The 16,172-nt window shown below is 35.4% G+C and overlaps 1 protein-coding gene across 1 annotated transcript; it reads right to left on the bottom strand.

The window, feature by feature from the left end:
- Positions 1-9,626: 9,626 nt before the first annotated feature.
- Positions 9,627-10,948, bottom strand: LOC124634700 (homeobox protein Hox-B2a-like). Its single transcript, XM_047170359.1, has 2 exons — positions 10,901-10,948; positions 9,627-10,715 (listed from the first exon to the last, which is right to left on the bottom strand). Exons 1-2 carry the CDS (start codon positions 10,946-10,948, stop codon positions 9,627-9,629), a joined length of 1,137 nt encoding a protein of 378 aa, XP_047026315.1.
- Between the last annotated feature and the right edge of the window lie 5,224 nt (positions 10,949-16,172).

Below are 16,172 nucleotides of genomic sequence, written 5' to 3'. Positions count from 1 at the left end.
TAGATGTGTAAAGAAGAAAACTCTATTTTTCATTATCGAACTGTAATTCTTACCATTCCTTTATGTCTAAGGTGTAATAAAGTGATTAATTTAATTTAAGATTTATTTTTAAGTTGTGTAAGTATTCTAGAGTAACCAGTCATAATCGGATGTTTGGATAGTTAGGTGGAAAACTTTACAATGTCAAAAGTGTGATTATTATTATTTTAGGGTAGGTAAACATCTTCTGAGTGTTGAATTTGTACATTTTATTTTAAGTCATTGTCAGTAGTAACAATTGTATTTATTAAATGAATAACTAACTTTTTATACGTTGCAAGGAAAATAACATTTCATCGACGTTTGCTAAGCTGTCTACTTACTTTTTAGTTACCATTTTAATTACTCAATTAATTTATTTAAATACACATTAATCTGTTCAATGCAGTCCATTTGAATAACACTTTTATAAAATGTAGCTTTTGTACTACACTTTAGGATCTATCTTTCATTTTGGAGATAGTTTTTTTTTTGATTTTTGTATGCTCTGGTGATTAGCAAAAGCTTTGATGTAAAATAATATAATAGTTATGTTGAATTATTTAATATACTGTTCCTAATTAAAGCTACAGGTGGGTAGAAATACTGTGTATGTTTAAAAATAATCATTATAATAAAGATGTCGTTTATAAAGTTCACGACTTATGTGATGTAGACAATGACTTAGGTTTAGGTACAAAATGTGGATTTAATTTTTAACGAGAAATTGTTTTGTAACTGAAATAGAAAAATGTGAATACAAAACCAATAAATATAGTAATGAATGTGATTTTAACTTCCCGGCCAAAAGCCAAAGAGAGACGGCCCCCCAAAATCAAATGGCATCTGTTGGGGAAGGCTGAGTTGGCCCGGGAATTTAGAAAAGTAGTGGTTGATAAGATGATTGAAATGGGAGAAATGAATGAAAAGAATGTGAATGAATGCTGGAGTGGAATGGCGACGTGTATAAGGAAAGCGGCAAGAAGCATTCTAGGAGAATCAAAAGGGAATGGAGTGATAGAGAAGGAAACTTGGTGGTGGGTGGAAGAAGTGCAGAGTGTATTAAAGGAAAAGAAGATGAAATTCAAGGAATGGCAGCGGACGGAAGACAATGATGATAGTGAAAAAGCACGAAAAAAGGCTGAATATGATGAATGTAAGAAGAAAGCAAAGAAGATTGTGGCTGTTTCAAGGGCAAAAGCGCACGAGAGGATGTATGACTCCCTAGATAGCCCAGCTGGTCAAAATGACTTTTACCGATTGGTTAAATCTAGGGAGAAAATGACAAGAGATGTATGCCAGATAAGGTGTGTAAAGAATGGAGACGGAACGGTCCTTTCGAATGATGTGGAGATTAAAGGTAGGTGGAAGGAATATTTTGAAAGACTGATGAATGAAGAAAATGAGTGGAGCGGTGTGCTCCATCATAAAGCGGTGAACGAGGGCCTTGTAAGAAATGTATGTGAGGATGAGGTCAGATTAGCAGTGAATGGAATGAAAAATGGAAAAGCGATAGGGCCAGATGGAATACCAGTGGAAGTGTGGAAATTATTAAAGATGGATGGATGGAAATGGCTGGCTTTATTCTTCAATAAGTTGTTGCAAGAGGAAACTATACCAGACGAGTGGTGCAATAGTTTCCTGGTGCCCATTTTTAAGAACAAGGGTGATGTGTTGAATTGCAACAACTATAGAGGAATAAAGCTAATGTCACATAGTATGAAAGTGTGGGAGAAAGTTATTGAAAGGAGGCTGAGAGAAGAGAGTGATATCGCACGAAATCAATTCGGTTTTATGCCTGGTCGGAGTACAACGGACGCTATATTCTGTATTCGCCAATTGTGCGAAAAGTACAGGGGTGCACACAAAAACTTGCATATGGTGTTCGTTGACCTCGAGAAGGCATATGACCGGGTGCCTCGTGAGGTTTTGTGGTGGGCCCTTGAGGAGAAAGGTATACCAGGGAAGTATGTGCAGTTGATCCGAGCGATGTACGGCAGATGCCGTACAGAAGTCCGGTCCGCAGCGGGCACTACCACCAGCTTCAGTGTAGGTGTTGGCTTACATCAGGGGTCGGCCCTCAGCCCGTATCTCTTCCTGCTTGTAATGGACGCGCTTACGGCAGATATACGGGAGGAGGCACCCTGGTGTATGCTTTTCGCCGATGACATTGTTCTGGTGGGGGAGAGTGGGCCAGAGGTCCAGAGTAGACTGGAGGCATGGCGGCTGAGACTGGAGACAGTGGGTTTAAAGGTGAGCAGGAGTAAAACCGAATACCTTCATTGTGATTTTGGCGGTATTTCGGGACCCATGACCATAACCCTAGCCGGCATGCCCCTACCAGTTTGCTCCGACTTCCGGTACCTTGGTTCACTCGTCCAAAGTGACGGTGAGGTGAACAGGGACGTTACGCATCGGATCAATACTGGATGGATGAAGTGGCGACAGGTAACTAGCGCTATTTGTGACCCGCGGATGCCCCTCAAACTGAAGGGCAAAATTTACAAATCCGTCATTAGACCTGTCGTCCTGTATGGATCGGAGTGTTGGGCATTGAAAAAGAGGGACGAGAAGAGAGTGCATGTAACAGAAATGAGAATGCTGAGATGGATGTGTGGTGTTACAAGAATGGATAAAGTGAGGAATGATTACATTAGAGGAAGTCTGAAAGTAGCGCCAGTTACAGAAAAGATGAGAAGTAGAAGATTGTCGTGGTATGGACATGTAATGAGGAGGGATGATACGCATGCAACAAAGTGTGTGCTAAGTATGAATGTAGATGGATGGAGAGGAAGAGGAAGACCTAAGAAAAGATGGATGGATTGCCTGAAAGATGATATGAATAGGAAGGGAGTGAGTGTCAGTATGACGAGTGACAGGGGAAAATGGAAGAAAATGACATATTGCGCCGACCCCAAGTAATATTTGGGAACAGGGCAGGAGAAAGAAGAAGAAGAAATATAGTAATGAAAAATATGCATTTATTTTTATTTATCACCTGTCAAATAAACTGTAGAGTACCCTAAAGACCATGTTTATAAAGGCGTTCATAAGTTCTTGCAAAGGCTTAAATGAAATAAAATGATTTTACTTCGACTTTGTTCCAAATGATAAATCAAAATTATTTGTACAAGCTTATTACAATAAACATACAATAAACCATTAAACTATTGATTGCAAGATTTGAAGCAATATAATGATCCATTCCAAATTCAATTACAACTTTTTAACTTCCACTCCCCACACATCTCTTCAAACAAGCATCCAATTTACATTGAACGAAAATCGCATTGAAGCATATCGGTGAGCATCACGAGTCACTCCTACGCAGCTCCGCTGGCATCGATATCATAACCTTGTGACATTCGTATCGAAAGAAATGAAAGCAAAAATCGTAATGTATTCGTTGAATGTGAGGTCATTAATCAACGTCGGCAGCTCATTGTGTGGCCGGCACGCAACATCTCCTGCACGGCTGACGACTACAGTTTTATCAACTCTCTGATATAACTCGTACTTGTGTTCACAGTTTTAATGTACGATATTAAAGGAGGTTTAACACTCTCAAATTGTAGAGCTTTTTAATTTGATTATTTTTCATTCATTAAGCTACTCACTATAGGAATTTGATAGCTTCCTTAGGGACTTTAGAATAGCGGATGTTGCGTCGAAACGATACGGATAGTAAATAAAAATTTGATTAGAAAAGCCTCACCAACAAGTTCCAAATCGATACGGTAATTTACATAAATAAATTAGTAGGCACCAATTACAGATATTAAAAGCCATTAACCAAATTGCCGATCAACAAAAAATAGATCGCGTGCCTCATTTGTTCAGTAAGTGACCGCTAATCTTACACGATATAATGAAGTAAATGGCTGCCTAGATGTGATACATTAAAACTGATTGGAAGCTTTACTTCTTGTCACTAAATAAGTATAACAGTTACTTTGGCAAAACTACAACCAGTATATTACGAAAAGATTTTTGTTTTTGTCCTAGTCTCAGATGATGTGCAAAAAATATTGCAAAAACTCCCAAATTAGCCGAAACATTTTCTTATTCATTCACAAAAGATTGGCGAGGTTTCTCCACAATAACCCTTTTTTGCTCGTCGCGTTAAAGAGTTATAATTTTTGCAGATCTTCTTAGTATAGACAAAAGATGTTATTGTTGTTGAGATTTGTATGCAAATAACAAGATTATGCTACCGTCGCCGTTTGAAGGATTTATTGTACTTTGCCGCTTGTAAAATGTTTAGTGTTTTTCTTGTCCCTTGAGGCCCTTTTGTCACATCAGACGGTAGCTGCTTTACTGTTATTTTAGTTTCTTGTATTGAGTTATCCATCTAAATATTTGGCACAGCTATAGATACTGACAAACACAGCTGTAGGTATTGCGGGGTCAAAGATCCACCAAATTATGGGTATACATTTTTTATATACTACTGGTACTACATACAAGTTCACCCAGATTTATAAATATGCACTACATGTGTTAGTAAAATGCAAAATACTCTTAATGTATATTTAAAGTAGTATCAAAATTTGGACAGCAAAATATCTTTCCTTCTTAGGTAGCTCTTATATTTGCAGACAACCACTCCTCAGGGAATGAGGCATTACTTTGCTACCTTCTAACATTTGGGAAACAAAGGGCGGTAAAGTAAAAGGTCCCAGAAAGTGGAGGCTTCGGCAGGTGAGTCCCGCGGGACTGGTTGGAGGAAGTAGAGTAAAAGTGCCGCCGAGACAGTGACTTGCTTACTTCATCAAATAAGAAGTTACACGGCATAGGTAGCTGAGATATACGAGATACGCCGTATGATTGTAATAAAAAACTAACAAATACTACATTTACCAAACGAGTTGAAATCAAAGGAAGTCATGATTTTGATCAAAATAACAAGATATTGTATTTAAGCATCTTACATACTATATCTCATGAAAACTTCTTGAGAATTATTTAAAAAAAATAATTAAAGTCTTCCAAAAATCTAAGGATACAGGGTGGCCCATCGATAGGCGTCGTTTTTAAAAATGCTTAGAAACCTTTGGCACTCCTTATAATTTTTTTTAAGCACTTAACATTTTTGGCTACTGAAACAGTGATTTTGAACTTCAAATAAAATTTTATGTAAGTTCTAGAATGTTTGGCCAAACTGTTTTTTTTTTCAAGTTTTAGCTACTATCATGACGATTAATTACACAAAAAAAACATCTGTAAACGTTCGGAAAAAAAAGATAAAATAGGAAAAACAATGTTGAAATGAGAATTACGGAAAAAAAATTACAAATAATTCTAGCTCCTAAAGTACAAAAAATCGCTGACCATACATGGGGGTGATTTGGATACCCCATAGTCTAGAGCTTCTAAATTTTTCTTTTGGACGCCTATGGATTGTATAATAAATATATTTTTTTTTTTTCGTCTAGACGTGCTTTATTAACATTATTGTATGCTTATGTAATTATTGTAAATAGTTATATTACGTACAAATAAATATAAATATTATTGGAGTATATTTTTACTAAATATGTACTAAAACAAAAGAATCAAAGGGTTTAAATATTAAAATAGAACAATTTGTTAAAACACTCCTGGGACTGGTTACACAAAGTGCGGTAACTTTTCTGAAGAAGACTTTAGTGTTACTCCTTGGAGTGACTTGCCGATTTGCAGAAACATCGGTAAGTATTCAGGTAAGCCTGTAAGTATGACTGTCTACAAATAACGTGGAAGAAAATAATATCAAATCATCACCGTCAGCATTTCAGCAAAAAATTCTAGCGCTAGAATTCTTTGCTCATAAATACTAGTGCTTTAAATAATGTGAAATTGAATCGAAGACAAAAATATTGATTGTGAAGCTTTAAGAATAAATTTTAATAAAGTTGCAAGAAAAGAAACTAACTTACTTAGTTTTACATAATAAATTGAATCACAAACTGAAATATCGATCACCAATTCAAGAGCAGCGACTAGTGTTTCAATTGTCAATTTGTTAAAACACTAAAATGATTTGGCAAGTTGAACACAAATTTACATAATTAGCGATACACGTCATATAGAACAAAGGCCGTCTTAAATATAAGCCGAAGTTGGTAGACGTGCTTCAGCTACAGTCAGCAACTTCAGCGGCTGAACTCAAAGGGCTTGCGATGCGACAAATTTCAATACATCGTCTTGCTGCGTAGGGGCGCCAGCCAACTGAATATGGCGGATGGTTTTCGTGTGGTACAAGTTTATAATATTAATATTTTTTTATTAAACTACAGTTTTAGTATTTTTGAATGGATTTATAATTTTCACCAATCCTCATCGAACAAGCGTGGTGATTATTGCTCAATGCACCTCTATTGGATACGAGGCCTGTGGGGTGATAAAAAGGCTGATTATGATGATGTTTTTCAATAGCTCCTATCTTAAGCTTTTGCATGTCTAAAATATAATAAGTTGTAACAACTTTGATATTAAACAACAAGGGACATAAAATGTTACCCTGTGGCAGTCCAGATTTATTTACAGTCAGTATCAAAATGTTTTAAGAATACTGATACTGCTGATGTTTAAGCTAGCCCTGATTCACTAGGCAAGGGTCTCTCGTCAGGATTTAATTATCAAATTAGGGTTAAAAGTACCTACTCTTTCGATAGCTAACGTTATAAATTGCTTGATATAAAAGCAATAACCATATTTTGATCGCTTGTTCTTATAACTTGCGTTTGTACATCATAGTACAGGGTGGCTCAAGTCGTCGGCTGTATGTAATCCACACTCAAGTCGATTTGAGAGCTGCAGAAATGTACGTGAGAAGCGAACATATGCGCGGGGGTTCTTAAGATATTGGATTTCTGTGTTTTGCGCAAACATTTGATACACGAAATAATTACTATATTGTTTCGAATTCATTTTCTTGTTAAGGGTTGTAAGTATTTCTAATACTGGGGGTTACATTTGTTAATGTTATGAAAGCATAAGGTGACGTTTTGGAAATATTGCATAGATTTTTTTAAGTTTCAAGAAAAATATATCATTAGAACTGAAGTAACTTTTTTAATCAATTGTTAACTCAATCTTCTTCGTTAGTTTTAAATCAGTCCTCAAGAGTCAAAAACTACAACTTGAAACTTTTAATTGGTGAATTGTAATTTTCATAAAAACACAAAACTGTCACAAACAATTAATACATAACTGTCTTAAAATCAACGGAGCATTCTACTTTGGTTTTGCTTTTACAAACGCGTTCAAGACACTCCATATACTACATAGACTATTATAAAGACATACAATATATCACAGCTGTATGTAGGTACCTATAGAATATCTCGGTAGTCAGTCGGCCAAGCTTTTGTGCCCTTCTGTGGGGTGACGTACGATATGCGTGTGTGGTGGTGAGTGTGTGTATGTGTGCGTTGATTTCCCGACACGACGCGACGCCGCGCCCGCTTGGTATGGTTCTGAGGTAAGGTTGGAAGAAAGTGCTATTGGTTTATTGAATTAAATGTTAGGTATGTTCATTGAATGTTGTGTAGAAGGGTGCTTCCGAGGTTTCATAATTGAACTTATATTTAAAAAAGAATCAAAATATTAAGACAGATATTTTCTTAACTTATTATGCTTTACAAATCTTTAAATTAAATTCAGCTGAAAAAGTGGAACATTCTGAGTCTTAAAAATGAGTAGACCTACCTATGAATATTATAATATTATAGAGTAAGAAGTATATTAATTACTAGCTGATACCACAAACTTCGTAACTAATAAACCTTCTCTAGACTTCTATAAACAAACATTTGAAAACTAAATCCGTTTCCAGCCGTTCTAGAGTTCTAGAGAAACTAACGAAACGCAATTATTTTTTATATATAAGATGCATTTGTATACTTCAAAAACAAACTCAACCCAGTATAAAATGTCTAGTTGCAACAATAACCACTTTTTTGGAAACATTCTGTCCGTACTTTCGTCCTCCCACACTTAGCTGTCAGCCGCTCGTTCCGAGGGCACTCACACACACACAAAGTAATACAGTCGACACTTACACACATACATACACGCTAGGGGTGCGCCCGAGGCATGGTGGGGACTGTATTAAGTTCCTTTCTTTTCACTAAAATAATTTTAGGGGGTTGGTTTTAGTTCAATATTTTTTTACGAAGGGTCGGTGAATGCGTACAATTTGAGAAATGGCCGCTTCTGTAGGGTGCATTTACTAGTGGTTGAGACGTTTGCAACTGTGATATATCTTTTACGCACATTGAGTTCTATGTGCGTGTTGATTTAACTCTGTAGGTACATTTGAAATCGTTCAACTGTGCTCAGATCGCTGTAAAGACGTTTGATGAATATGAATGAGCCTTTTGCTTTATTTTATTTTATTCGATATTGATTTTTTGGAAAGGCTGTGGATTGATTTAAAGTTATGTTGGAATTGTTGAATATTATTATTCCAGATCTGTGTGATTGGTTGCCAAAAACACCTAATATTTCATAACTTTGGAAACTTTTCCATGATACTTAATTATCAAATGGTTTGGATGAGGTTACTCTCCAAATTCCAAATCTCAGGACAAGGTCAAACCAAAACTATAGACATCTTGTCGAAATACTAAAAAAAAACAACACATCCTGGCAGCTTTCCAGTAAAAGAAAAATACAAACAAAAAAATTCGAAATTCGAACAGCTGAACGGAATATAATAATCGGGGAATAAAAAGGTAAAACCCGATACCATCGCCAGCGATCTTTTGCTGAAATATTTTTAATCAAACTGGTTACCTGCTAGGCCGCGGGCAGCCGACCTGTCAATCTTTCAAACGTTAGATTAAAAACATCATCTTTACTTTTTTTAGCATTCAGAGGATCAAGGAATTATGTTTAAAAAAAAAAACTCGGGCTGTATGATTATGAGGCGTTAGATAAAGTTTTGACGAAGGTCGGTGAGAATCCGTGGTTATGTATTTTGTTTGTTGCTGTATATAGGATGCAGGTAGGTTTCCTTCGGTTTGGGTATTAAGAAGTATGTGTTTGTTGTGGACCCGGTTTAAAGGTTTATTTTTAGACTTTCAAAGTTACAAGCACATACGCTGGAGTCAGGCTCTTTAAAAACTATTTGAATTATAAGGACGAAGGCGACAAAATATTAGTACAAAATCAACGATTGAAAACTTATGACTTCAAAGGACATTGAGGTTTCATGCGTAACTTCCTTCATTTAGAGATTTTATCTTCAAAATCTGTTGACTACCTATTTGCATCGACTTTTTGATTTGAAACTATGATATTCCTACCTAATGGCATATTAAAAATGTTATTTAAGTTAGTTTTGACATGACATGAGTCAAAGTTCAGATTTCGATATAGGTAGGAGTAAAGATTTCAAACCTTTCTATATATTGATTTTAATTCATAAAACATAAACTTGTTATTTATACAAACACATTTAAAGAAAACAATAATTTAGAATATCTATTATTTAGACCTATAATTACTTTACATATTAACAAAAAAGTCTTCTCTAATTTAAAGACTAGATTGGAAAAAAAATCATACAAACTAGCAGAATTACATAAATAACAAAAGTCCCATAATAACAATACAATTAGTTAAAACTTTGTACTGGGATTTTGGTAAGGCACCGCAGTTATTATATACTGAGGATTTGGCGATTGCTGAGGAAAATGATAGGGCACATGAGGCATCACTTGTTTCACATGACAGTTACAATTACATACACCTTTGGAAATATTCTCTTGAGCTGTAGACATGTTCATCAATGGATTCCCTCCCGCAGATGTAGGTGACGAACTAGAAGTAACTACGGGCATTACACTAACTGGCTTCCAGATCACTCCACTAGCAGAAATATATGGCTGCGTATAAAACGGTGAAACAGCCGGCACCAAAGATACATAACCTGAATTATTAGCATTTGCTGGAAGCGATTGTTGCTGTAACATAGAAGGCATGCTCATCTTTCTACTCTGTGATAAATCCTCTGGTAACATTTGTTCTGCGAAAGCCACAGGCTTTGGTTGTTCACATTTCTTTATATCTTCAACTTCCTTTTTAAAAGAAGGTGCAGTGTGAGCAGGTGTAGTAAACGTGTTAGATTTAAACTTCTTACATAAACTGATAGGGAATTCTGCAGATGTTTTGAATTCTGGAGGTAAATGATTGGCTTTAACAAACACGGGAGGTGGATGGATCACTTTAGCAGTTGTCACTGTATTTTGAATGACCGGTGCAGTCATTTTTACTGCAGAATCTCTGACTGGAACACCTTGCACCATTTCTTGAGGTTTATTACTTATCACATTATTCGTGCTCATGTTGTCATAACAAGCTTCTTGATTCACATTAGTAAGTTGTGGTAATGAACGTGTTTGTTCATTAGCTGATGGCATACTCAAATTATTTAATGGATCTTTAGTGAATTCTACAGACTTTCTAATTCCTTGTTCATCATCAAATTCCTTAGTACTCTCTTTCTTTTCCTTCATTCTACGATTTTGAAACCATATTTTGACAGCTCTTTCAGGTATATTTAATGCTGCGGCCACTTCTTTGCGTTGAGCGTTTCCTATGTATGGAAACTTCTTGAATTGCTTCTCCAAATAATTAACTTGGTCTGTTGTGAAAGCACTTCTGAATCTTTTCACTTTTTTCGGGCTATCAAACTGCGCATTGTCCATCTGAAAGTTACGTAAGGTTTGAATGAACAAATTGACGAAGAAGGTAGAAATAATTAGGGATACAACGAAAAGAGAAGAACTATCTTACGTCATAAAATGAAATATCTAAAAGTACATATTTGCAACATGTGACAGAACATTTGAAACCGTAGAATCGAATATAAATAATGTCATATATCACTTACCACTTTAATATGATATTCTCTTTCAATAAAATCACCACTGGCTTGCATATTGAAATTATCTTTCAAACCACTTTGATTCAACCACAAGTATTTCATTATCAAACAATTGGCACCACCAATACGAAGTGACTAAGAATTCCAGAATGATTTTGTCTTATATATAGTTATGATTGGAAAATCATTATTTAATGACAACATGACCTAATCGTACACTATTAACTAATTATAGTCAGGCCACTAGTGATAATCATAATGTGTCTTATTAATTACTTAATGCGTGTTGTGGCTAAAAACGTGTATACTCTGTTTTAATTAGATACTGCTGTTGATATTTTGGTTGGTAATGATACTATGGTTATCGGTGGAGTAAATATTAGAGTGGATCATGTGCAATGTGTGTCTGTTTGGGTGATAAAGTTGTTTATTCCTGTACTACTTATTGTTACAGGTTTATTGTCTCATTGCGGGGAACAAGTCTTATACAAAGAAGAAATGGGCATTAGTGACCGCGCTTGCTCAATGCGGATTCTGACCATGCCCCTTGCGATTTCTCTGATAGTTCATCAAAGAAATTGTATTTCAAAATATAGCCTACATTTTATATAATTTGCTATAGTAATCTTCAAATGATGACATTCCTAGCATAGGTATAGTCCAAAAAGGCCAAAATAAATAGACAACGCTAATAAAATCAAATACAAAAACATAACCTTGTAAATACTCTAATTAACGAGCCATATCTTGAGGCAGCATTACAGACTATTTTTCCCAAATTACTCAAACAAAAACGACTTCTAACACTTTGAAATAAGATTTATTTTCCTAGTTACTTATAAAGTTAGATGGGTTACTAAGGCAGGTGTGGAATAAGTGCTGAATCACCGCGGTGGCACCGGTAGTGCGTGGTAGCGGGTTCGAATCCCGGTCGATCACAATTTACACGTCAGTCGTGCCGCTCGGTATCCGATTGTGTCTAACTATGCTAGTCATTCTGTCTGTATTGAATACGATTATGCTGATGCGGATTTCGGTGGTATTGTACGATGGGATCGTTTGTAAGTGATAAGGTTATTTAAATTTTTGGGGATAGATATCTTGTTTATATTTTTACGCAGTCAAAGGAAACAAGGGTTATAAAAATTACTAGATATTGTCTGTATCCATTTCTCAGTAGGTAAGTGTATATGTGCGAGAAGTTTCAACGCATAGTAATAAGTAACCAGAAAATCGGTATATAGTATCTCTTTGATAAGCAAATTCTTGCAAATATTTACTGAAACTCAGGCGTGCAGGTTACATGAAATAGTAGTCTACTTACAAGGAGATTATATCCTAAATGCTTTTCAGTCATTGACATTTTTATAAATAAGAAATAGTAGTGCTACTAATCTGTAAAATAAAGCACTGACACAGCAACTCACAATATTCGGGTTGAACGTAATCCGTCGGTTTCCGTTATGAAGACGGACATATCAATTTGAGCCAATAACTAACTCAATGGCCGTTAGCCAACACTACAGTTTATGTATTATAAACTGTAGAAAAATGTATTGTGTATGTGTGTACTTAAATAAAAACGATGTGTCAATGACAAGTTATGTCAAGTCAGTCTGACTTTCCAATATTTGTAGAACGTTATTTCAAATTATGAGAACATATTGTATCGATGTTCTTTTGTTTGTAACTGGCCAGGATCATATAACTTGACCATGTGATCAAATGAAAGGTCATGAAAAGCCAGTCGAGTCAGAACTTCATTTATTTTTGTAATTTCAAATTAGGAATACGACGTGATCTTTGTATTTCATAACTCATCATACCTACTTCGTGTTTATTTCACAAAAACATTTAATAAGCACTAGAACAGATAAAGATACAAACTACGTGGTTAAGGTTTTACGATTCCGTTAAAAGTTTTCAAATATTATGTTGTTGAACTTCCACCATGTAAGGTTTTGTTACCTGCATAGCATATGTGTTAACAGCTGGCAACGCCTTTTCTCATCAACAAAAAAGAGTACTGAGAACTGTTTTCTACTTATTATTAGATATTGCTCTATTAGCCGACTTCCCAAAAAGGAGAAGGTTCTCAATTCGTCGGGATCTTTTTCCTCCCTCCTATTCATTAATATGTATATTTGTTAAGTGCCTTTGTGAGTCTTGGTAAGTTCGTTGACAGACTTACTGGCTCCTGATTACGTAGTTACTATCCGTAACGGCTGTCAATAAACTAATGACACCCGATGTACTTAATTAGTCTTATCCTCATTCAAACACTAGTCCCACATACTAATTTGCTTCAAAACATTACTCATCAAATTGTCTATTAAAATGCCCCCAAAACGTTATAGAGATGTCTACTGTCTTACCACCATAACTGCACTTTATTCAATTTGCGCAAACGCTTTCTTTTTGAAAGTCATGCCAACATATTTGTCTTCATTCGAGTGACGGCTCAATGCTGGACGCTATGACCAGAAATCTGACAGAATTGACACACACAAAGTGAGACAATGGTGTGAATTAAAAATGATAAAAACCGTGGCTACTGTCAGTTTTTATTGAGACAAATGGCTTGGTGAAAATGTTCTTATCATGCTAATCTGCAGTTCTAAACAAACGTAAATATTGTCAGTTGTTGTGACTGGGTTTGGTGGGATAATTAGCTATTATTGATCTTATTTTTTGCAGCGAAAAGATGATAATGGAAACTAGACCACTTTTAAAAGGCAAGAAGATCACCACTACAGCACACATATATAGTCATTCTACTAATATTTGTATAAATAAATAATTTTTCCTTTTCAATCTCTTTTCATATCAGTTATGTAAGTTTTCACTATTCCACTTTACAAGGTTCCTACTCATAACACATTCAGGCGCAGTAGGCATTTGTAGAGCGTGCATAAAATTGTGCATTACACGACAATGCATGGTCCTCTATTGTATGGAATGCAGTGATCGCGATAATACCTCCATTCGTCGGCGAATTGCGATAGTTAACTACAACTACATGTGTTGTAGGGACTTCTGTAGGTACTGTAATGCAAGTGAGAAATATTTTTGCAAACTTATTTTTTAGAGCCAATGATTTTCTTATCCGTATCCATAATATTATGAACCTGAAGAGTTTCTTCATTTGTTTGCTTGAACGCTCTAGTCTCAAGAAATTCTGGATCGATCTCTTAAAGTCTTTCAGACTAAGATAGCATGTTTATCGAGGATATCTGTGGGTTTTTGGGTGCACGATGAAGTTCTCACGGGACGCTGGCGAAATATGAGGAAAACAAGCTACACTCTCTAAAACTTACACAAATGCTACTCCAAAAAACTCAAAACAAAAACCAATCAATAACCCCAATAAAATTGAGCATAAAAAGCCCACATCTGTCTCATTCCCTTCGAGCACGTGCTCAGTACATGCATCGTCATCGGGCAGTCATTACGGGGTCAACGGCACGCTGATTACCTCGGCCTGTCGTTCATCATTAGCCTAGGTTAGTTGTTTGTAAACATAGCCTCCATTCAGTGGTCATATCCCGTGTAATTGGGTCACTTTGTAAAATGTATGTGACGATTTTCCTCGGTGTGGAATAATTGAGTGATAAAAAACATAAAACAATAGATTGAATATTAACATGGTACCTACATTGTTTAGAATTTTGAAAAAAAAACGAGACTTATTTTCAGTAGTTTATGCACTGAAAATTATGTATGCAGGGTTTTGCTACTTGAAAATGCTTTAAACTTTCCAACGGTACCTACATATGTAAATAATTATAAAGCAATTTGCATACTGTATTATCGTAGTAAAACGAAAGATGATCCAAGAACTGGCCTTCATACATTAAATATAATTTATACTTTATCTGCTTTATTAATGGACTTTCTTCAAAATGCTACCTAAGGCTTCCAAAATTAAATCAACATAAAATTAGCATCGATTAATTTTAAACTAAAGATCAATAACTTTGAAATCTGACCCCTGAACCGTAATATCTCACTCTATAATAAACACGAAAATATACAGTTTAGTCTAGTCAGAAGCGCATTAGGTACATTAAAAAATATACGATCAATCACTCCAAGCATCATGTGTCCAAAAGAAAATATTTATTACCTGTCATTACTGTAGTTCAAGCAATCAATTAATAGGTTATATTTGGAATTTTCTAAAAAACAGTTAATATTTATCACTAGGTTTGAGAATGAGGATGGTTGTATGTTTGTATGCGTGGAGGATTGACGGATAATAAATCTTGGGCCGCATTCGTGCTCACGATTCTGCAGCACTGAATATATCAAATCAGCTTGGTGCCTCACGATCACTACCTTTTGTTTTGTTGCGAACAGTGATTTCATTTCTGTTAACCTAGTTTCCAATTGTGTGAGAGACAGAACGGTTAAGCTGAGAAGTACTTAATTATAAAGTTCAAGCGATCTGCTCTTTTATAAGTTATTATCTGTCTGAAAGGGTGTTAAACATTCGCTTTTAGTGCTGTTTAATTGATTGGAGGCAATCATGTAGCGATTTTTCAAGCAAAATATGATTTATTATTGAGAGTGCTAAAATATATTACCTACTGTGCTACCAAATTATACAAATTAATTTTTATACTAATGTGTCTACGCAGGTGTGGAATAATTTGGAAGAAGATATGAAATCTACTCTACATTGGCTGCTACGGTAGGTATTAATTACTACATGGTCTTTCAATTTGTAAAAAATAACCTCTAAGTACTCAACGAGTTTTAACTTATTTTAGCTTCTTTTATTTTTACTAATTTAGTTTTGGTACGACACTTAAAAATAAGTACTGGAACTGAAAATGATTTGTAAATAAATCAAGCGAGAACGGGTCAAAACGAACAATTATGTAGGTACATATTTGCTAACGTAAAAAATAATACTTAACGTGTAAAATGCAATACTGGAAAAATAAAAGTACCTATAGTTGTTACATTCGAATCTCAATATCCCCAAGATTATGTATGCTCTATTGATTTGTTTACGACCTAAGAAATTTTCATGCGATCCTTCTTAGCAATGTATATCATAATTTACATTCTGGTTGCGCATGAGTGGTCGGCCGCTTTGATCTCCGTTACAATCGGACGTAATTGATGATTGCAAGCCAACTCCATATACAGTGGGACATGGAGTACCTAGTAGTAATATGGAGACAACGAAAACTTCAGCTGGGGAGTTTGTGCCGATGCTTCTTTTTTCTATTTTTTTTATAGAAAAAAGACTGACGTGAGGTCTGGTGAG

This window comes from Helicoverpa zea, chromosome 11 (genome assembly GCF_022581195.2).
Source record: "Helicoverpa zea isolate HzStark_Cry1AcR chromosome 11, ilHelZeax1.1, whole genome shotgun sequence".
In the NCBI taxonomy this organism is placed as follows: Eukaryota; Metazoa; Arthropoda; class Insecta; order Lepidoptera; family Noctuidae; genus Helicoverpa; species Helicoverpa zea.
This window is presented reverse-complemented; position numbering and strand designations above follow the sequence as displayed.